Below are 21751 nucleotides of genomic sequence, written 5' to 3'. Positions count from 1 at the left end.
TGGCTTGGCATGGCTTCGTGTCAGATCCCGCCAAGATGGAAAAGGAGGAGGTGACTCAGATTCCCTGATCCCCTCTGTGTGGATTAAGGTGGGAGAATGCTCAAAGTCCACGAGTAAACAAAAACCTTTATTCCATGCTTGGGCTCGCTGGTAAATAATTGGATAGGAGAAATACTTACTGCTCGCCACGCGTGTGGGGTTTTGTACCTTGCGTTACTTACTAGAGAAAAAAGGAATAAAAAAGGAAGAGAAAGGAGGAAGAGACAGATCACCAGTACGGATTCCAGCGTTGGCCCAGCCAAGAGGGATCTCTGGTTGGTAGGAGCACTCGTTCAGAAGTGCCACCCACTGGCACTTGCCTTCCCCTTTTATGTCCGCTGGTCACTGCGGGCTGCTCCTCTGCCACAGTGGCAGCTTTTCCGGGGCCAAGCTCAAACAGTTTGTGAGCGTTTGAGTCACCTGCTGTTCCCTTACTGAGTTTTTGTCTCCCACTGTTGTCCGCATCCTTCTGAGCAAACAGTTCTTTGTTCCACGGGGTCACAAGTTAACCTTGGTGTTAGATTGATGGTTCTTCCAGTTCTCCTGCACCTTGAGTTGGCCTCTCCTAGTAATGCTATTGAGTGCCTTGAGTTACTGCGACTCCGCAACCATAGAATCATAGAATGGTTTGGGTTGGAAGGGACCTCAAAGATCAGGTAGTTCCAACCCCCCTGCCATGGGCAGGGAAATCCTCCGCTACACCAGGTTGCCCAAATCCTCATCCAACCTGGCCTTTAACACCTCCAGGGATAGAACTGTGAGAAACAAGCCCATGTTAATAATTTTTAGTGGTTTATTCGGGGACAAAGTCAGTGGAGCAAAGATCACAGCGCTGGGTGCGTGACTGTAGCCAGAGGTGCGCCGACACAATCATCAGTGGGTGATTTATACTATAATCCGTTACGTACTCAAATGTTTTTACATATTCATTATGATTTCGGGGACAAGGGAGGAGATATTACAATTAGTATTTACATAGATCCGCCTTACCCCCTGCTCCCACCGATCATGCACAGTTGGTCCTGGTGGTCATCCTGGGGGTCGGTGTGGATGAAGTCAGGAGTCTTCATCAGTATGACCTTCTCACCTCCTCCAGCTCCAGCTGGTTTCAGTCCGTCAGTTTCTTGTCTTGGGTAGGGAGTTTACTGCTCTCAAAGATTTACTGTCTACTTTCCACCGCTCTGGGGATTAGGTATAATTTTATTTTTTTTTAACTGCAAGTGTCTTTGTTAAGCAGTCTTAATTAACTCTAGGCGAAAGCAAAAGTTTTTTAACCATTTCCTTACTTCTCACAGAACATATCGTTGTATGAGCCCTCTCCTGTGTAGTTGTGATGAACTAAAAACTGATACCTTTGAGTGACAGCTGCCCTTAAACCTCACCAACTCAGGTACTGACGGGAGAATGACTAGTCCTAACAAAAGTATTAGCAGAGTCCTCTACCTGATTAAGGACCTGCTAGCCTGGGACCTACTTCAACACCTTTTTCAACCGGCGCACCTCTCCTGCGCCTTTCCTACAGAATCGTGGATGTGACGCCTGGCTTTTCCCACCACGCAGGTGCGGGTGCCGTAACCCCGAAGCTCCACGCGATCCATTTTCCTCCTCTTCGCCTCTCAGCCGCGCCGGCCAAGGACACGACCTTCCGGCACCTTTTGCTGCGTCGTGACGGACAGCCCGACGGTGCCTTGGTTTCCCAGTCACCCCCGGCATTCCCAGGGGAGGAGGACACGATCGACACGATCGCACCAAAGCCCGCTCACCGAAAACACCGAAAAAAACACCCGCAGCGGCCGCGCGGGGCTGCGCATGCGCGGGCGGGCACAAAGGGCCCGGCGGGCGCGCGCCCCGCCCCGCCCTCCGCCCCCTTTTTTCCGCCGCCGAGGCGCGCGCGCGGATGCCGTGACCCGCCCGCTCCCCACCGGCCGCGCTCCCGCCGCCCGCCCCGCGCTCCCATGGCGCTGAAGCGGATACAGAAAGTGAGTGGGGCCGAGCCGCGGGAGGGAGGGAGGGAAGGGGCGGGAAGGGCCCCGCGCCCCCTCCCGCCGGGGCAACCGGCCGCCGCTGTCCCGCTGCCGCCCGGGGGTGGCGGCGCGGCGGGCCGGGCCGCGGCTCAGCGGCAGCCGCTCCACGCGTTGTCTCCGCCTGCGGCCCGTGCTTCCACCCTCCGTCCGCGGGTCGTACCCCCGCTGCCCTCCCGCGGCTGCCGGAGCCGGCTCCGAGGGGTCGCCTCGCGGGGTGGAGGGGCCCGGTGCGGGGCGCGACCGTGCTGGGGCGGCGGCGGCGCGGCTCTTGTCCGTCCTTGCGGCTTCGGGACCCTTCCCCTTCTCGAGGGCCCCCTGCCCGCGGTCGGCGTCTCAAACCGCCGTTAATGAACCACCCGGGATTATCCCGAGGGTGCGGCCGCCCGGTGGCGGAGCAGCGGGTGCAAGGCGGCGCCGCGTTAACGGGGGTGTCTTTGGGAGCGGTGTAAGGACGGGAGCTGCGGCCAGAACGCTGCTGGGTTGGCTCCGTGCGGAAGTTTTTGTCCACATTAGGAAGTGCTGTCAGCCCCAGCGCTTCACATGACCTTCGGATGTATCCCAGTTCCAGAGCTTTTGGATAATGTTTGTAAACAGCCAGGTTTTAAGTTTTAGATTCCTTTTGTTCGACGAGCCCTAACTGGTCGCTGTACGGGCAAGAAATAAAAAAGCGTCATGGATAATACACATGAAAGTTGAGTTCGTGTTAGTGCGTTGGCAGTGTTATGGAATACGTGGTGTTTTGTTGCTGTTGACGTGCCGTGTTTAGTTTGTGCTATCCCAGTTTAGTCACTGTGTTGTAATTTCTCCTTCTGGACTCCCTTTTGCTTCTGGAAAGTGTTGGCGTTACAGAAATAGAATTCTATAGTGACCAGTTAACCTTGCAGCAAGCAGATTTGGGATACTCTGCAATAGATATGGAGATACTTGTACGGATTGCTACCAGACTTTGGTAGTCAGGTCTCATGCTCCATTTATTATTATGCCTTTACAGGTAATTAGGGGAGATTTTTGTTACTCCATATCACATATTTATGAATGTTACATTTGAATGTTGTATCAAATATTGATAAATTACTTGAGTGATTTTTCTCTCGTAGTAAGTCCTGTCATGCTTCTGCATGTTATGGAAATGCTTTACCTTTTCTTGGCTTTTTAATTTCCCACCCTTTTTTTTTTGAGTATCTCCCTACCCTTGCATTTCTAAGAAAAAGTTTGTTCTGAATATTTTTTCTTTCCGCTTGTTTAGTTTCATGCTGCTAAGGTGAACAGACAAAGAGAAAGTGGAAAGTCTGGTAGTCTTCTGGTGTTTTTGAGATGGAGTGGTAGTTTGTGGCCTTCCGAATGAGGTCCTGCTAGAATAGGATTGTTCTCTGTACTATTCTCTTGTCACAGTCCCTGTGTAACTTTCCTTTCTGCTTTAGAGATTTCCATACATACTGAAAACCCACAACTTTTTTTAGGGTGGCGTTTCAAAACTTTGTGTTTGGTAGATGTGAAATGATGGGTAGACTAATTATGAAGGAGCATCTTTCATCCTGTTAGCCTTCATAGACTCTGTTTCTATTCTTTAAAACTTGAGAAATGCTTACCAGGATGCTGACTTCAAGGTAGTGTAAGACTTCCTGATTACACAATCTATCTGACATATGAAGAGATATCAGCAAATAACCTACCAGAAGAGTTGAGATTAAATTCAGAACTGGTTACCTCTTGTGGCTAGTTTGCTGCTAAAACAACTTCTGCTGGTTTTCTTTTTTCTTTTTTTGTTTTTCTCCTATTACCTACCCTTGTCACTATCTGCTGCCTTTCCAGGGTAAGAAAAAAATTACTACTAGAGGGATTTGGCCAGTAGCCTGCTTCTGGAGCAGTAGAAGAGGAAAGTGGCAAAGAAATTGGATTGTTTCAAATGGAAAGTTAAAATGAAGGAGAGAAGTTCAGAAAGACAAACTATCTTGATGTCACTGTAACATGTAGAGCTTTCCTGAAAATTACAAAACTGGAAGTTTAATGCTGGATGAAATGTTTTTGTATGATGGTGTGTTTATCCCATCTAACTTCCTGATGTTTCAGACTGGCTATAAAGGTCGATAGCACTATTGTAACTCCAGGGTAGGAAGGGCTAAGATCTGGAGTAGAGAAAATGCTGTAAGGATTTCATAGTTTGACAAAGTGCCTGGAGGAACTCTTCGGAGAACAAAGCACTGTCAGAAAACACAATGGTATTACTTGGGAGCTTGTCAGTCTAGACATACTGTCTGAAGTTAAGCTTCAGTGGTTTTAGGGCGGTTCAGAATTGTGCTTTAACACAGCTAAGGGATTTTGGTGGCAAGCTTGAGTGTCTGTCCATGATAATTTTGATAATTCAGGATGATAGCGCCTACAGAGGAAGCAAAGCCACAATACTTGGAAATGTTAGGAAGTATATTTTGTTTCGTACTGGTTGGGACTCCCAGTTTCTAAGTAGTATTGCCATTGTGATTTGTGTCGTTGCATTCCATCTTTTGTGGCTCAGCCTTGAGGGACTCCTCAAAGGAGGACAGCGTGCGGTCTTCAAGACTATACACTAGTAATGGAAAGACGTGTTGCACTTGGGAGCTTTCTGAAAGAGTAAGCAACCGAATAACCAATGAAGAAGCTGATCACTGCCCGTGAAAGTCTGTTCAGCTTGGTGCTGTGGGTGGAAGAGCAGTGAGGACACGAAGCCCGAGCACAGCCGTCAGTGCCACCTCCATGACAAGTTCGTCTGGGAGCTCCTCAGAGAATTTCAGAAGGATGGGAGGTTTTTAAGCACCTTAGGCTGAGGAGCCTGCGTTAGTTTACCTTGTCAGTGCTTAGCTCTGCTGTTGCACACAAAGGGTAAGCTACTTCTACGCTGTCAAAAACTGTTGGCTGTGCTCTGTGTGTGATGGAGAATAGATGTTCCTTGGGGCAGCAGTTGATTCTTCGTCCTCCGTGATGCGCCAATGAAAGAGTAACATATGGTTTTTGTGGGCATTGTGAATTCCAGATGTTGCAAATTAGGAGAACAAAATAAATAGTGGAGGCTTTAGTTGGGAAGGGGTGTTCTGCAAAGAAGCCTTTATCATTACTGCCTTTGGAAACTGAGGCACCATGGCTTTTATGCAAGGTAGAAAATAACTCAGGTTGTCAGGTTCTGCAAGTTAGTGCATAGGTCAGTTCTGCCCATCAAACCCATTTTTCTGAGATTCCAGTTCTGAATTCTTCGTTTATATATCTAATTGTGAGTTTGCTGTCCTGTCAGTTCAGTCTTACAATCGAGGAAAAGTGTTTTTTTCATCATAAATCCTGTACTTCTGGGTGCTTCTCTGGTGTTGTGGAGGTTGGTGTTGTGCTTGTCAATGGCTCAGATTGTTTTGAAATACTTACAAAAACCGTATTTACTTTTGTTATAGCATTAAAAAAACAGGACTTGGAAGAGGTTTTAGAAGAGATTCTGAAACCAGTTAGAAGAGACACATTTGAAGACTGGTTGAAAAATATCTGTTGTTTTTTATCTTGTTGGTGCATAGTGCTTGATTGTTTTTCTCCTACAACCCAGAAAGAATAGAAGCATTCAAATGTTTAGATACGTCAGTGAACTATATGTCTGTTTGTTTCTTTATGGGTTTCATATACGTGTAGACTAGCAGGACATGTCTGTTTGTTTCTTTATGGGTTTCATATACGTGTAGACTAGCAGGACATACGGACTTGAATATTCATGTCAAAAATGACTTGTTACTGTAAAATGACTCAAGTAAATAAAATGTCAATATTTGTGGTTTAGATTTTGACTTTAAACTGTGGAGTCACATGCTGTCTTTGGATGGTAGCAAACATACTGAGGAAACCTCTTTTTTAGATTTGTTACATAAAATGATTTAATTTGTTATATAAAATGATTTAATTTGCTTTCAAAACATCAGCTGTGATATCACAGCAATTTTTTTTGCATTAAAAAAAGGTATAAAAATAGAATATATACTTTATTGCTTACGTTTATGTCGAGAAATGTTATGATAAATATTTGCTTTGCATTTACCAAATTCATGAAGAACAGTGAATCTTTTAAATAATCTAACTGTAATCACTGGGGTTTTTTGACAGATGGTTCCAAACAGCATTAATATAATTGCAGCACTGTATGCATGGAGTTGGTAGGAAGTGAGTCTGTGGTCTACAGTGCATTTTGTGCAAGAAACTAAGAACATTGCTGGCAAATATAAACCTCTATATTTTAAATAATATTGTGGAAAAGGACTCTGGTTGTGGTTTTGTGTCGCTTAGAGAATTAAAATAGCTTTTAGTAATATTGCCTGCAGTTTATTTTGGTCTTCTTATAGTCTGCAGTCTTTTTTTCTGACTTTTTTTTTTTAACTGAAAAAAGGACACATTTTTAGTGCTTTTTTTTGTTCCTGCTCATAGCCATTGAGTGTCCATGAGTACTATGCTGAGAATATTTAGCTCCTTGTTATGGCACTATCCTTTACAATCTTGTTCTAGTAGCTTTTTAGGAGACTGCTAATGAAGCGTGTAAGTGTTAAACAGGCCTTCTGGTCTTCACCAGCTTTATTTATGAAATACATCCTGTATTACACTTTCACAATGAGTACTAGTCTGCACATTCAGAAATATTTCCAGCATTTATAGCCTACCTTAGCGTTTTACATCTGTTAAACCTGATTTTAAATTTTTAGCACTGGGGGCAGCATGAGGCAATTCTGCAGTGCATGTGGTGCAAAGAAAAGTGATAATTTGGAGGTTTTGCTGAGTCTATCTTGGTAATTGTTGTTTAGCATTTGTAGTGTTACACTAATATTCCTTTATTAGCTACACCTGGCCACAGATCCTGCTTCCTTTTGTGCCTTGCTGCTGTTCTGTAGTTACAAACAGGAGAAACAGTTTACTGATGCTCCCATTCATTGCAACCCGTTAGAGGTGTAGGATTAACAGTATTCTGTTCTACTCTCTAATATTTTCTATGTTTGAGAGGACTACAAGATTTATTCCTACCACTGTCCTCAGCTTAGCTGTTTTCTCTGCACAAGTTTCTCCTGGCTGTATTGGGATAGCGTGGCGTGTGCTGGAGCTCCTGATGGATGTTTTATGCTGTTACATTCGCCAGCGTTTGAGATAACTGATGCTTTGGTTTGCATCTCTCTCAGACAAAACTTGGGTTTTGTCTGTTCTTGTAAAAGACATTGCGCTGGTGTACGTTGTCATTTGTAGTGTTGACTTTCTCCTTTGAAACTGAATCTGCTCTGCTCGGAGTTATAGATGCTGTTTGTTTGCCTGTGTGCATCAAAGCCTTGCATCAGCATTTGCTACACCAGCAACTAAAAATACCGGCGTAGGCAAGGCCTTGAGGTAACCCGACCTGCATCACGCAGCAGCGTGGTGATAATCCATAAAACATGGGCAAAGCTGCTGGAACCAATGAACTTAAAATTACAGGGAAATCAGTAGTATTGGCTGTGTAATGCCTGACGTGCTCTTCTCTTGTGCTTCGTGGTGAGGTTTCAGCAGCACGTTGTGCTTCGTAACTTCAGCCTTGTCTCTTGACACAGCAAGGTGTTGGGCTTCTTGTGAGGAGCATCTTTACTGATTTATGTAGAGAATTCTTGTGTTGAACTTCTCTTTCTTTTGTGACTATGTAAAGTCATGAAGCAGTTCTTCTAAATCCACTTACTCTAGAAAATCATCACAACTGCTCTGCAGTGTTTGGCTCTGGACACTGGCAAGTCAGTCTGACTCATTGTGACTGTCTCCTTACACCATTTCAAAAGATGTAGGAAAGCTTGAAGCCTAAATTTACAGCTCTCTAGATAAATTTGCTTTGAATATGGAGCTTAAACAGCGTAATTAACAGTATAAAGCTGAATAGTTCTTTGTTTTCATCACAGCTTGATCTGAGCTTCTGCATGTAAAGGCTCAAACTGTTAACACTGTCAGACTCAATTTGCAAAGTTTGATCATGTTACTACTTGTGTTTTTAAACCACATTAGCTTCAGTACATTATTTCTTATTATTGGAAAATATGGCTTCAATTTGCTCTATTAGGATTTTGAGGTTTTGTCTGGCTTTGTTTCCTACTTGCAGAAGCTCTCTGAGTGCGTCCATGCGCATTGTTCTCGTTTAGTGAAGTCAGTTGAAGAGAGCCTTTTCGTTTCTGTTAGGGAAATGTCCATTTATCGAGGACAAATTTCAGTGCCTTTAGCTTGTACAAACTTCCAGGTGTGTACTTGAGGAGCCTTCCCCAGTTCCTACCAATTCCGAAGTGTATGTGTACGTGTGAATGAAAACCAGTTTGTGGGGCTTTGGGGTATGTGGAGATCTTGAGGAAAGCATCTGGCAAGCGAGTGCTGTTACGGGCTTGCGACTCCAAAATTCAGTGCTTGCCTAGCAGTTCGAGTGTGTGTAAGGAAATGTTTGCATATGTTTTTAGAGACTTCCTAAGGAGTTTAAGCCATATATTTTTCCTGTCATTGTCTGTAATTTAGTAGTCAGCCATGGCTGCTATAAACCGCATGATTTTTAGGCTTTGAGTTCTCTGTTTTGGCTAACAGGCTTGTGTAGCTGGCTTTTTTTTTTTTTGGTGTGTGTACAAGACTTAATCTTCTCTTGTTGGGTTAGATCTTGAGTTGCAAATTAGAGTAGACAGTGGCTGTAACTGCTCTGCTGCTGGTAATGCTTGTTACAACTCTGTGACTCCTGGAAACTTGAGACTTGTTGACTCCCTTCAAGTCCTGGCAAGGACTTGGCTTTGGGAAGATTAGTGGTTCTCTGTATCGCTCCCTTAGTTGAAACTTGAATCCTCCGATTAAAAAGGGAACCGCACTTCTAAAGGGCTTTGCTGTTGCCTTATTAGTCAAAGTCTAGCCCCGAGCGCTGTTTCTGAACCAGCATAAAATTTCACCAACAGAATAAAGGTAAGGGCAGACAACTAAGGCTGGTTGACAACCTGAGCTGTTTCAGTCTATCAAAGAACTGTCTCTTTTGTTTCACATCACAAAGATTGTGAGGAGTGACTTCAGAACAAGTAGTAACATTACTACTCTATTAACTGGCTGCAGATATGTTGCAGTGCCTTTCTTTGAAATCAAGGCCAAGAGTGGACCTGTAAGAAGTGTGCCTGAATTTAGGTGCCAGGCACAAGGTAAATTTGGTCCCTCAAAGAGAGTAGTGTGTGAGTTGAAATGTTTACTAGATGTCATAAATGGGTAAATATATCACAGCAGTTGAGAAGTGCAGAGTTATAACCCTTCAAATCGTACGTATGGTCTGATCACACTACGTACACGAACTCTACACTTGAGTTAAACTTCATTCCAATTTTAATCTTAATTTTGAAAGTAGTTGTCTTGAATAATGATTTTTGCATAGAAATATTTCTGCTGGTTACTCCTTGTATTGGGTTTGTGAGGCAAGGTTTTAGTAGCAGGGAGGCTACAGGGCTGCTTTCTGCTGCTAGACTGTTTCCCCATGTTCGATAGAGCCAATGCCAGCGGGCTCCCAGATGGACATGCTGCGGGCCAAGGCTGAGCCCATCAGTGATGGTGGTAGTGGCTCTGGGATAACGTATTTAAGGGGAGGAAAAAGTTAATGTGCAACAGAAACTGCAGCCAGAGAGAGGAGTGAGAATGTGTGAGAGAAACATCTCTGCAGACACTGAGGTCAGTGAAGAAGGAGGGGGAGAAGATGCTCCAGGTGCTGGAGTAGTGATTGCCTTGCAGCCTGTGGTGAAGACCATGGTGAGGGGCTGTCCTCCTGCACCCCATGGAGGTCCACAGTGGAGCAGAGGTCCACCTGCAGCCTGTGGAGGACACCACACCAGAGCGGGTGGATGCCAGAAGGAGGCTGGGACCTCATGGGAAGCCCGTGCTGGAGCAGGCTCCTGGTAGGACTTGTGGCCCTATGGAGAAAGGAGCCCACACTGGAGCAGGTTTGCTGGCAGGACTTGTGGGGAACCCAGACTGGAGCAGTCTGTTCCTGAAGGACTGCACCCCATGGGATGGACCCACGCTGGAGCAGTTCATGAAGGACTACAGCCCGTGGGAAGGACTTATGTTGGAGAAGTCTGTCTCCTGTGGGAGAGACCCCACAGTGGAACAAGAGAATAGAGTGAGGAGGAAGGAGCAGCAGAGACAACGTGTGATGAACTGCCTACAGCCCCCGTTCCCCGTCCCCCTGCGCTGCTGTGGGAAGGAGATACAGAATTCAGGAGTAAAGTTAATCCTGTGAAGAAGGGAGGTGTGAGAGGAAAGTGTTTTTAAGATTTGGGTTTATTTCTCATTATCCTTCTTTGGTTTGATTGGTAATAAATTAATTTCCCCAAGTCGAGTCTGTTTTGTCTCTGATGGTAACTGGTGAGTGATCTCTCCCTGTCCTTATGTCAAACCATGAGCCTTTTGTTATATTTTCTCTCTCCTGTCCAGCTGAGGAGGGGAGTGACAGAGTCGTTTTGGTGGGCACCTGGCACCCCACACTCCTTTAGCTAAAATTAAGGAGATATTTGCAGACCTGCTTATGCCTATTGTTGACTTAAACATGTATGTTTTGGGTGATTAGCTGAGTGGCTCACTAACAGCACACATCTTTTAGCTTATTTCCATGGAAGTATTTACACATAATCGTTAAATTTACAGCAGCATGTTTCTATCAGCTCAGAACTGGAAAAAGTTGTTTGTTCTTAGTGCAGTAAAACCTCAGACATTGAAAGTAATATGCTGAATTAAACAAAGAAAATGAACCAACATTAATGCCTGGCTTGTTTTGCTTTGATACGGTGATGATAAATCAGATGAAAAGCTGAGCTATTTTTGTGCAATTAAGTAATAATTGAAAGTTATCAGGGGCCGTGTGAACTTTGGTAAAAGAAATCAATCAGTTGACCTGCAAAAGCTTCTCTGAACACTTCTCTTGAATTTCAGCTTTCTTGGGGATTTTTTTAGTATTGATTTTGGAAAAAAAAAGCAAACAAACAAAACCCAGAACCAAACCCAAACAAACATGTAAGGAATAAAATCAAGGTATGTTAAATAAGGCATAGAGCTAATATTTTTCCTTTATGTTCTAGTTCAGGAACTTTTGTTATGTTCATATATCACCTCTGGGCAGACTGCAAGCATTTTATGAGCTTGTTTAACTCAGCTAGTGTACATAGATTAGGCCAGTACAAGAAGCTTTTGTAAAATCAAAAGCTAAAGGAACACTCAGTTTACGGAGAAGTTGATAAACCCTGCATTTTCTTCATTTTTTTTCACTGCTTCAGTATATCCAGCTTATTATGAACTTGGGTATAACTTAAATACTTTCAGATATTAATTTATAGCACAATGTTGTCTTTAGCTGCAAACCGATCTGCAAAAAACCCGTTTCCGTATCAAAGGGCATTTAAGTGTTGATTTCTTTAAAAACACTACGGGTCTATTTAATAAAATCTGTTTGCGTTCTCGCTTCTGAAGTGGTGCTGCTGTGTGGTGAGTATTTTCATATAGATGTCTTTCAAATATTTGTGTGCTTCTTACAGGAACTAAGTGATCTACAGCGAGACCCACCGGCCCACTGTTCTGCCGGACCCGTTGGAGATGACTGTAAGCTCTTCCTAAGTACATTGTCCCAGTTGACCTTTTTTTCCATTAAGAAAAAGCTCAGAAACTCTCTAATCGTTGTGTTTTTTTTCTGACTTGCAGTGTTTCATTGGCAAGCAACAATTATGGGACCTGTAAGTATATAGTTCATGGCCTGTAGAAAGTAGACCTTGTTTCCCTTTTTGTTACGGAAGGATTCATTTGGATTTCTGTAAACATGGCTGTCGAATTCAGCTGTGCTGTGTGGAGATTAAAGATTTAGGGTGGTATTGTCGTTCTTTGTAGTCTGGTACTGACTTCTTTCTGTCACTGTTCAAAAATCCATCTTCTTTGTGAAGGTAGGGGTGCTTAATCAGTCAGCTGCCATGTTTGAATTGGTGATGTGGGCTGCAAAGCGAAGAGCTTGCTTTTCCAAGATGATCATTTCAGTTCTGGAAGACTCATCCATCTGAAAGGAGGCAGAGTGGGTGTAATCTAGTGTCGAAGTCGGTAACTGTAAACAAGAGTGGCGTTGCACAGGGTGGTTCTAGGGCTTTTAGAGCTTATTTGATGGCTGTGACGTGGTGCTGGCAAACACAGATGGCTTTTGAGAACTGTAGACCAGCAATTGCAGGTCCTTTTGGTATCTGTGTGAGAAAGGCCTGCTTTCCTTGCGTTGAGGGACATCTGTAAAGATCCCATTTATGACTCTTGTCAGGGAAATGGCAGAAGAAAGGACAATAATGCTTAAGGGCAAAGAGTTTTAAAAGAAAACTGAAAAGAGTTTCGGCAAAAAGAAGAAAGAACAGCATGACCTGAGGGAAGGGATGTTTATTAATATCATGGTAAGGAGTTTGTAGTGTTTTCCATTTGGATTTACTAATTTGGAAAGAAGAGTGTCTGGTTCAGATGTGAGCTGAATCGCTGTGGGGGTTGAGATTTTGAGACAATACTTCATCCATTAAGATGCAGCATCAGAAGGTAGAGAAGAGTGGAACTGGGACTGCTTTGAGGCTATTTCTGCATTTTCAGCACAGCTGCTGTGAAAGAGCAGAAGATCAGTTACTGATCTGCCAGTGGTATGCTGGAGTCCGTTGCCCAACTTGTCAGTGGTCCAACAGCAACTGGGTTTTTCGGCAGGATGCTAATGCTTTTTGCCATTTTCCTTTAACTGTGCTCTTTTCACATACAAAGTCATTCTGACTCTTGCCCTTCTGCATTGCTTAAAGGTGAATGGCAAAACAGCAAAGAAGTTAAGAGTTAACAAAAGCTTACATGCTATTTGCCACCAATAACATCTCTGTCTTGAATGATGACCTGAGTAAGGGAAATGCTAGCACATAAATCTTCACTTAAATTCCATTTTTTTCTTTCCAGCTTGCAATTCACTTTTCATATTCTGTAGTGGAAAACATTCTTTTCTTTGCTTGGGATTCTTCAGATTTCTTTAGTGAAGGATAAGAATGAGTGTCTCTTGCCAACTTTTCTCAGCCATATCTGCTGAGATACAAGAAAAGAATACTGACAGCGTATCTTTATCTTGATAACATAAGGAAATAGGGATGCGTATCCTGTCTGTCTCCTGGTGGCCTGAGGGAAGCACAAGACTAAAGCTGACCTTTGGAATTCACTTCCTATGTAACCTCTCCTCCTGTCTGTGGGCCTGGTCAATTTGTTCTGTATACCTTACTCATAAAACATAGTGTGACTTCACTGTGCTTTCTCTCTGACGCTGAACTTGTCTCATCTTCAGCTTATTTTGACTTTGACGAATCCATTTAGTCTGCATGCAAGCAGTCCTTTCGAATGTAATTGGAAGTACAGTCTCTTCTGATGTTGCCTAATGCTGACTTCTTAGCAATACTATATATAAACTGCCTTACATTGCAACACTATCTGCATTTTGAGTGTGAAAGATGACATGTCTCAGTGGACCATTTGTGACTTTACCTCTTATAGTCATCTCTAAAACTGTGATTTTTTGCTCATTTCCAAGGTAGACATTTCATTTAAAAACCAGTCTGCCCTTGCTTCCGTAAGAAAACCCAAAAACTTGGTCTTCTGCAGCTTTGCTGAGATTGGATTTCTATGTTGCTGCTTTCAACTTACCAAATAATGAGAGGGGTTTTCTTTTCCTTCCCTTAATCAGAAATGGCAGCACTGCTCCCTGTCATTTAGCATTGAGGCTTTTCCCCTTGCTTTTCCAGTTAATAAAAATGAAAGATTTCCACAACAGATGACTGCAACAAAGTTATTTTTATCTATTGACTGTGTGCAACCTGGACGTAAACCTGTGCACATGTTCTCTAACAAAATGCATGTTCACAGATTTGTACAGGTCACAAAGATGTTGTGTGTTTTAAAACTCCCTGATGTCATCATGATCAAGTGAATTATGTTGGAAAATCCTACTCTTTGCATCTGCAAAGAGAAACCACTTCTGAAGGTGAGTATATTTGTAGCTTAAGGATGGAGGAGGATCAGAGCAGCTGTGGTGTTGCACGGAGACAGGATTTGGAAGACCTGCTCTGTTTATTTTTTTATTCCCCTTGGCGTGGTGGAGCTGATGGATCGGCAGTTCTGTAGCTCCACCAGTCAACCGCTGCTCGCTCCCTGTCTTGCCCCAAGAAGGGCAGCACTCGGTAGCCGTGGCAGTAGTAGCCATGGTTGGCTCTACTGTAGCTCTGCAGGCCAGTGGGAGGGCTCCATTCCCTCTGGGCCTTCCCAGTGCACAGCCCATCATGGGCTGTGTACTGCGGAAAACATGGATTTTCTAAGGTACTCATAGCTTTGGGAGGTTACCTGCATTCAGAAGGGAAACTGCAAAATAACTGAAATATCTGAATATGTTTTGTTTCGTTTTTTTTCTGCAGCCTGATAGTGCGTATCAAGGGGGAGTATTTTTTCTCACAGTACACTTCCCAACAGACTATCCTTTCAAACCACCAAAGGTAAGTCCTTTCTCTCAAAACTTACGCAATTTTTTTGGTCAAAGCTTTGTTTCTGTGTCTTAGTTCTTTGAGGCCTAATTTTGGAAGTGGAAATCAGAAAGGCCATCGATAGGATACGCGTTCACAGTGGATGAACAGATAAGACTGTACAATAAATTGTGTTGGCAGATCTGTTATGACTGGAACCGAAGGGAGAACGTTAAGGCTTCCAAATGAAATAAACAGAATTTCACATTACTTGTTTTTTATTTATATTTTTATTCCAGATCGCTTTTACAACAAAAATATACCACCCAAACATAAACAGTAATGGGAGTATTTGTCTTGATATCCTGAGATCGCAGTGGTCACCAGCTCTGACTGTGTCTAAAGGTAAGATCACAGATTTGCTGATGTATTTGTGAAATCACACACGCTGCCGTGGTGCTTTTTTGTCCACTGTCTAAGGGTGGCGGTGGGAACTCATTTGTCCTGTGTGTTACAGAAGTGGCAAATTCCATTGGAATTCTTGTTAGGATCCAAGATGTTGCACGGTTTATTTGGAATGTCACATTACAGGAAATATTACGCACATGGCAAAGAAATGTTCTAAAACAAGTTGGGTAAGATAATAAACATCTAATTAGCCTAAAATGCAACTTCTGTGGTATAGCTGACTGTACATGCAGAACCAAGGAGAAGCTGATGAGCGGAGCTTCCAAATCAAATGAATTTGGATGTAAATGGAAACGCTGATGCTAATGTGTGTGGGCTCACCTGATTGCTTATTGATGGCTCTTTGGGTTGCCTGAGCATCCTTGTGTGGGCTAAGGTCTTAATTATACTTTATTTAAAATGAGATAAATTGTTCTGGTGTGCATTCCTCTCTAAGATGACGATGTTAAAATGTAGCTGCTTTCTAAGTCATCAGTAAAAGATTTATTAAAATATTCTAGTCCTGTAGTTAGACTTTCTCAAGTTGAATGCTATAGATTTTTGGAACACCGAGGTTGCAGCTAAGCAGTTCTTTTGTTGTAGGCATTTTGTGTCAGTTCAAAAGCTGCTTAAAATGTGGGTGCTATGGTTGGTTTTTCTCACTCATCTACAAAATGCTTAGGCACACTTAGTCATGTTACAGAAAGTTCTCAAGTGACTGGAAAGGTTAAACAGTATCACATCTTGCTGATGTGCTTGAGAGCTCTCTAAACGGTGTCTCTTTTTTTAGAAATGTACCATTGCATTTGGTGTGCAAGCAAGGAAAAAATTGTTAGTCTTTGTCCAATGGAAATGGCTCTGTTCAAGTGCCATTACTATACCTCCTTGGAAAAGCAGCTTCTGCTCATGCATAACCATGCTGTAGTCTCACAAGATAACCAAAATCTAAGCCTGATACTGTTTCCTGATGAAGACATGAATTACTCTTCTGTGTAGCAAGTATCAGCTTTACACAGAAATTGGTTGGTTGTTTTATGCTAAGCAAAAATTACCTTGTTTTTAGTTATTTAGAAGGTATTTAGCAAATGAGGTTTGGCACTTAGAGCGTATTTAACAGTTGGCATTTACAACTGTGAATACTCTTTTAAGTTTTCAGATTTTCAGCACTTTTCTGTAAGTATCTTTACTTTTTGCGCATTCCTTCAGTTATAAAGAGCAGCAGTCCATTGGTCTTGTGTTCTGAGCTGACGTGCTTTTAACGTGCTTGGATGTTCCACGTTTCATCAAGTGGAACTTAGCTCAGTGGCTCATGGAAGTTTCTCCTTTATAGTTCTTGTTTTGCTGAATCAAAGGGTTGCAACATACTGATAGCACCTCTCTTTGGTGAGACCAAGTATTTTGACTGATCTTCTAATATTACTGATGTATTTAGCATAAATAAAATTAAATATGTCAGCGTGAAGTGGTTGAACTTGCTACAGCTGAAATAGATGTTAGTCCAGGGTCTTTTGTAACGAGACAAAGTGAGGAAAAAAAATCCTATTCTACAGCAGATTCTTACTGTAGCATCGAATTCCCTTTCACACTGTGTTTAGAATTGTTTAACTGTGTACTCTTGTATTCATATTAGTTATGAGTATAAAAAATAGAAATTTCCTGAAAAGTATGGACTGAAAACGTTAGAGGAATCAAGCGTTCTTGGTTCAATATCAGGAAATGAATACAGAATTATCAGTGAGTACCTGCATATAGTACTGATGAAATATTTTCCTACAATGGAAGTCACACTTCTATCAAATTAAGTGAAACGCTCATGTGAAGGAGAGAATAGCTGTCAGCACAGAAGTGGAGAAGGATAGGCACAAATAGAATATGGCATTGCAGTGCAGTATTAACAATATTAGTTATCTTAAATAACTGCAGATAGAAGGGCTTGGTTTGATCAAATATTTATACGTAACGATGTAGTCTGTTCAGTGTTCATAGGTTAAAATATGGGAGAGATCATTGCAAAGGATACAGGTCCATGGGTTGCAAGTTCTCTAGGCTAGTGTTAGGTGTTGTTTACTTAGGACCTAGAAAAATGATGCTGTCTAAACATTTCTGAGCAGAACTGGTGTATAAAAGCTTAATACTAATATGCGTTCTCTTTCCAATCTCTCTCCCACCACCCTCCTTCAGTGTACTGGAATATATTAAAGGATTATAGAAACAAAGTGAACTAACTTGTTTAATCTAGTCTCTCTTTTATTTAGTTTTATTGTCCATATGCTCCTTACTTTGTGATCCTAATCCAGATGATCCTTTAGTACCGGATATTGCACAGATCTACAAGTCAGACAAGGAAAAGTGAGTATAACATCTCCATATTTGTGCGTGTGGTACTCGCAGACGGTTATCTGCTATGCAACCTTCTATCTTAGCTCTGGAAAATAGTCTTTTTCCTAGATTTCTACAGGATTAGATTTTTAAATCTTGCAAATACTGATGAGTGGAATGGCAAGCAGGAAACTGTGGGCGTACATAGCTGTTGGATACTTACTAATTTTTTTGTACTTAAAATTGCATAAAACCTTCACGCTTTTGTGTTGTGTTTTATGTTCATTGCATGAAAAATCCTTCCCAAATATAAACTACTTGTTGCTACTGTGATCCTCTGGTTTTAAAACTTGTGCCTTTTAGTAAGATCTTAGGTATGAACAACAAACATATGTGCTTGACAACATTTTATAAATGTAGGATGGACTAATATTCTTTTTTTTAGTGCTAAGAACCATTGTCACATTGCAATTTGCAGCATCTTACAGAGAAAAAGAAACTTTTTTTCACTTTCTGGAACAGCTGTAGAATTTGCAGGAAGTTTCTGACCTTGGCAAGGTAACATGGGTGGCACTTAACTGAAGTATTATGTGCTTCTGGACCAAACCTGGTTTTGATATGAGAAGTTTTAATTCTATTCTATTCTTGAATTCTAAAAGTACTATACTGACTGGAAGATCTATTCTGGGGTCTTTTACTTACAGTGTGGAACTGCCTGGATTTCCCAAATGTCAGTTTTAAGGCTTGCTGACTTCTTGTTGTACATCACTTTTAAGGAGGGGTTTGAAATACTGTCTTGTAACTACATGCGTGGCTGAACCCTCACAATATCAGGTAACAGGATTCGGAGATCACTAGGCAAGCCTGGTGCTTTGGCATAGTGGTGTCTCCTTCCAGAGCACCACCTCTCTAGAGTGATTCCTTTGAGCTCTCAAACTTGGAATAGTGCCATCTGTGGATATCTGAACAAAGTGATGCATTGATTTCTTCAGAGCTTGTTGCAGTTGTGGGTGGCAGGAAGCTCAAGCCCTTGATTCCACAGATTAGACTGAATCATTTCCAAAGAGTTCCATGGAGGAAACGCTACCTGTGTGAGATGTTTCCATCTTTGCTGCTTTCTGCTGATACATCAGCTACCTGCTTCTCCTGGGCTTACAAACTTTGAAAATTTCATGTGTTAGGAAAGGTTACAGAGGCAATACTATTTTCCTTACCACTGGGAGGTTTTGGTGAACTCTGCTGCTGTATTTATGTTGAGCACGGTCCAGGATGTAGCCTACACTCTGTCAGCATGGCCTGAGCTGGCTTCTGTAACAGGGTTTTAGCACCTGTGGATTTTCTAGGGGTGTGCGGGATTAAAAAAGACTGAAACACAAGATGGATTTAGGATAGTAACAAGGAGTAGGAGTCTCTAAGGTTTTCCAAATACGTCCAGTCCTAATTTGCCAAGAACGGAATAACTTTCCCTAAAATGAACCTACCACAAATCTTCTGGTGGCCTTGACAATAAATTAAATAGTCATATCCATGCAGCACATTCATAGGCAGCCCAACCACTGTTGTCTGTCTGACTTCTCCAAGCCGTGGAAGAGGTTATGGATTTAGTTGGGGGCAGGCTTTTTATCCTTGGTACTTAAGCTGCTTTTTGGTCACCTTGCTGTTAACTACTTTAATTGTTAGGCTCTCTGCTTCAGATTCTGTGGAGTGTTTGTGATATCCAGAAGTGTTTTTGACTTTCTGGTTAACTGACTGAGAAATTGTTTGGTACCTGTTTTTTAGTACTGAGCCATTGAAGACTTCTTGTAATGCATATTAATGGCCTGTGGTTCATCACATGTCACAAGTCCCTGAAGATTTGAGTACTGCTTTTTGTCTTGAGGACTGGATAGAGGAGGAGTGATGTAGAAGTTACATGGAAGTCCATGGTCTAGTATTTCTCTCCCTAGAGTAAGAATCACTAAAATGGCCTTTTTCTGGCAGTTGGATGTCTAATAACAGTCAAATCATGTAACCCACTTCTGCAGTGCTCGAACTCTGCAGCTTGTACTGCAGAGCAGGTGGTGTTCAAGGCGAGGATGTTGTGCCTCAGCTTCTGCCCGTTTGTGCTATCGTGCCTCTTGTTTGCGAAGGAAGCGAACAAGGGATGCTTCTCTATCTCCAAAACTTGAAATTTAATCGTTGCTAGAGAAAATGGGAGAACATATAGTCTCGACTATAGCTTTATCTTCTTATGCTGATTACTTTTTTGTAATCTCATCTTTGATTTAGGAAATGAAAGAAATGGCTGGTTACCCCTGAACAAATATCTATGGGTATTTTAGTATAAGTGAAAATCTTAAGACTTGAATTGATAGCATTAATTTTCTTCTTTCTTAAGAAGAAAACTAATTAGTACATGAGTTGCTATTCTGATCTTAAGAAATGGATTTAAAAACTTAGTGTTTTCTCTGGAGGACCCAGAAGAAAGCGAGTCTAGTCTTGGGAGTGGAATGTAACAAACGCAAGGACCAGAGGGGAAGTTGTTGAATCTCTGAAGACATTTACCTTTGGGATTGCTAATCAGCTTCATACCAGGGGGAAGAGACCCAAGACTTAAAATCTAGTCAAAAATGATTTTCAGGTCGTTTTCCTTTCAAGTTCTGAAACGCAGATGGCAGTGCAGAATCGAGAATAAAATAAAATCACTGTGCCTTCTATCCCTACCCTTTCCCAAACCAGTTAATTATACTGAATTGTGTGCAATTAAAATGTGTGAACTTTGTCAGACTGTTAAAAGCACACACATTTAGGAATAATTGACAAGAAATTCCTGTTGCGGTACAAAGAAAGGAACCAGTTGTGAAATGCAAATTAAGTAGCCACAATGATGTGCATTTTAATACAAACCTCTGAGATTGGTTTTGAGTTTGAGTCTAAATAGCTTTGATAGGTAACCTTAGAAACAGAACGTAGAGTGGATATGTGTTTCTTGACTTTTAGGCTGTTTAACTTTATTTGAATCAGTGCTAAGAGTTGAAAAGCTCAATAATGTCTGTATTCAGTAAATGATTTTTGATTTTCAATTCAAAAATCACTAACAGCTCTTCACTGTAATGCCTTCTTTCTGCACGTACAGATACAACAGACATGCCAGAGAATGGACTCAGAAATATGCAATGTAAACTTGTGAAGACTTTTTCCTATACCACAGAGTACTGTAAATTCTAGTTTTTCTTCAAAATTAGAAGGAAATGGAGCACAGTTTACTGTTTCAGTGTGTCATGATGCCCCTTGAATTTTTTTCACCTATGTAAGTCCGTTTCTGGAGCAAGGGAGAACAAACTTCCAAAAATAACCTTATGACTGTGAGAAGAATATTTATCCTCTTTGTATGCTTTGCAGAAGACATTTATTATGGTTTTTAAGAGTTGGACATCTGCATCTTCAGGCTACGAGATCCATCATGCAGTTGTAAAGCAACCACATTATTTTTGCTGGAGAAAGTAGCTGGTTTTATGTGATGAATACTGTATGTGTGTCCTTAATGTACGTTGTCTGTTTCATAAGTATGTTCAAATTTCATTTTGTTAGTTCACTTTTGATTTGTATTTTTTTACTGTATAGACTAAATATTTTATTTACCATGTAAGTCATTTCATTTTAGACTTACTTGCTTGTGCACAGTATTGACAAGATGCAACTGCTGGTAATGAAAATAATGGGAATATCCCACCCGTTAGGATATTCTAAAGACTGACTGCAGATTTCTTAAAACCTGAATAATCTTTGCACTGTAATTCTTTGTACGCTGATTATGGAGAAACACTTGGTTTTGATTCTGTTGCATACTTGACTTAATTTTATTGCAATGTGAACTAATTGCACTGCTACGTAGAAAGATATGTAACCGTTTTGTTGCTGTTCACAAATGATTTTTGACATGTGGGCAACATAACACTATCACAGACCTTTTACAAATCTAAATGTAGCCTTTTCCGTATAAATAAAATGCATTTTCTACTACTTGTCTTGGCTTTTTTTTTAAAATCCTGCATATCCTAAAAGTGCTTGTTCTAACATTAGAGAAGCAATATACTAAGTGCTGCATGTGTCTTGTAGGCAAAAGAGAAAATAAAGCCATGCATCACATACTACTTAGAACTGCGTTGCAATTAATTTTTATGCTAGCTTTAGCCTAATTAGCATGCTATGCCCACTGTTTTAGATAGGGTTTCAGCTCGTTTAATGACGTGTTACATCTTTATTCGTTTGTGGAGGAAATACTGCAAGTGTTTGAACATCAGACACTTCCGTTACGGTGGTGTATTTGCAATATCAGAGTGTTACAGTAAACTTCTCACACTTGAAGCTAATTTTTCTGTTAGCTGGCACTTCACTTGCTTCAGACTATGCATGTGGAAAATGGATAGTGCTGGAGAGGGGCATTTGTTTCTT

The 21751-nt window shown here is 41.7% G+C and overlaps 1 protein-coding gene across 2 annotated transcripts; it reads left to right on the top strand.

The window, feature by feature from the left end:
- The first annotated feature begins 1970 nt into the window (after positions 1–1970).
- Positions 1971–21450, top strand: UBE2D1 (ubiquitin conjugating enzyme E2 D1). Of its 2 annotated transcripts, XM_086616269.1 has the most exons (7): positions 1971–2018; positions 11594–11657; positions 11757–11788; positions 14507–14584; positions 14851–14956; positions 17254–17347; positions 20433–21450. In XM_086616269.1, the coding sequence occupies exons 1-7, from the start codon at positions 1995–1997 to the stop codon at positions 20476–20478; spliced, it is 444 nt and encodes a 147-aa protein (XP_086472395.1). In that variant the 5' UTR covers positions 1971–1994; the 3' UTR covers positions 20479–21450. The 2 variants fall into 2 exon arrangements, with proteins under 2 accessions (XP_086472395.1, XP_009976608.1); XM_009978306.2 differs by lacking the exons at positions 1971–2018; positions 11594–11657 and adding an exon at positions 13962–14079.
- Positions 21451–21751: the final 301 nt, after the last annotated feature.

This window comes from Tauraco erythrolophus, chromosome 9, assembly GCF_009769465.1.
Source record: "Tauraco erythrolophus isolate bTauEry1 chromosome 9, bTauEry1.pri, whole genome shotgun sequence".
NCBI classification, from domain to species: domain Eukaryota; kingdom Metazoa; phylum Chordata; class Aves; order Musophagiformes; family Musophagidae; genus Tauraco; species Tauraco erythrolophus.
This window is presented reverse-complemented; position numbering and strand designations above follow the sequence as displayed.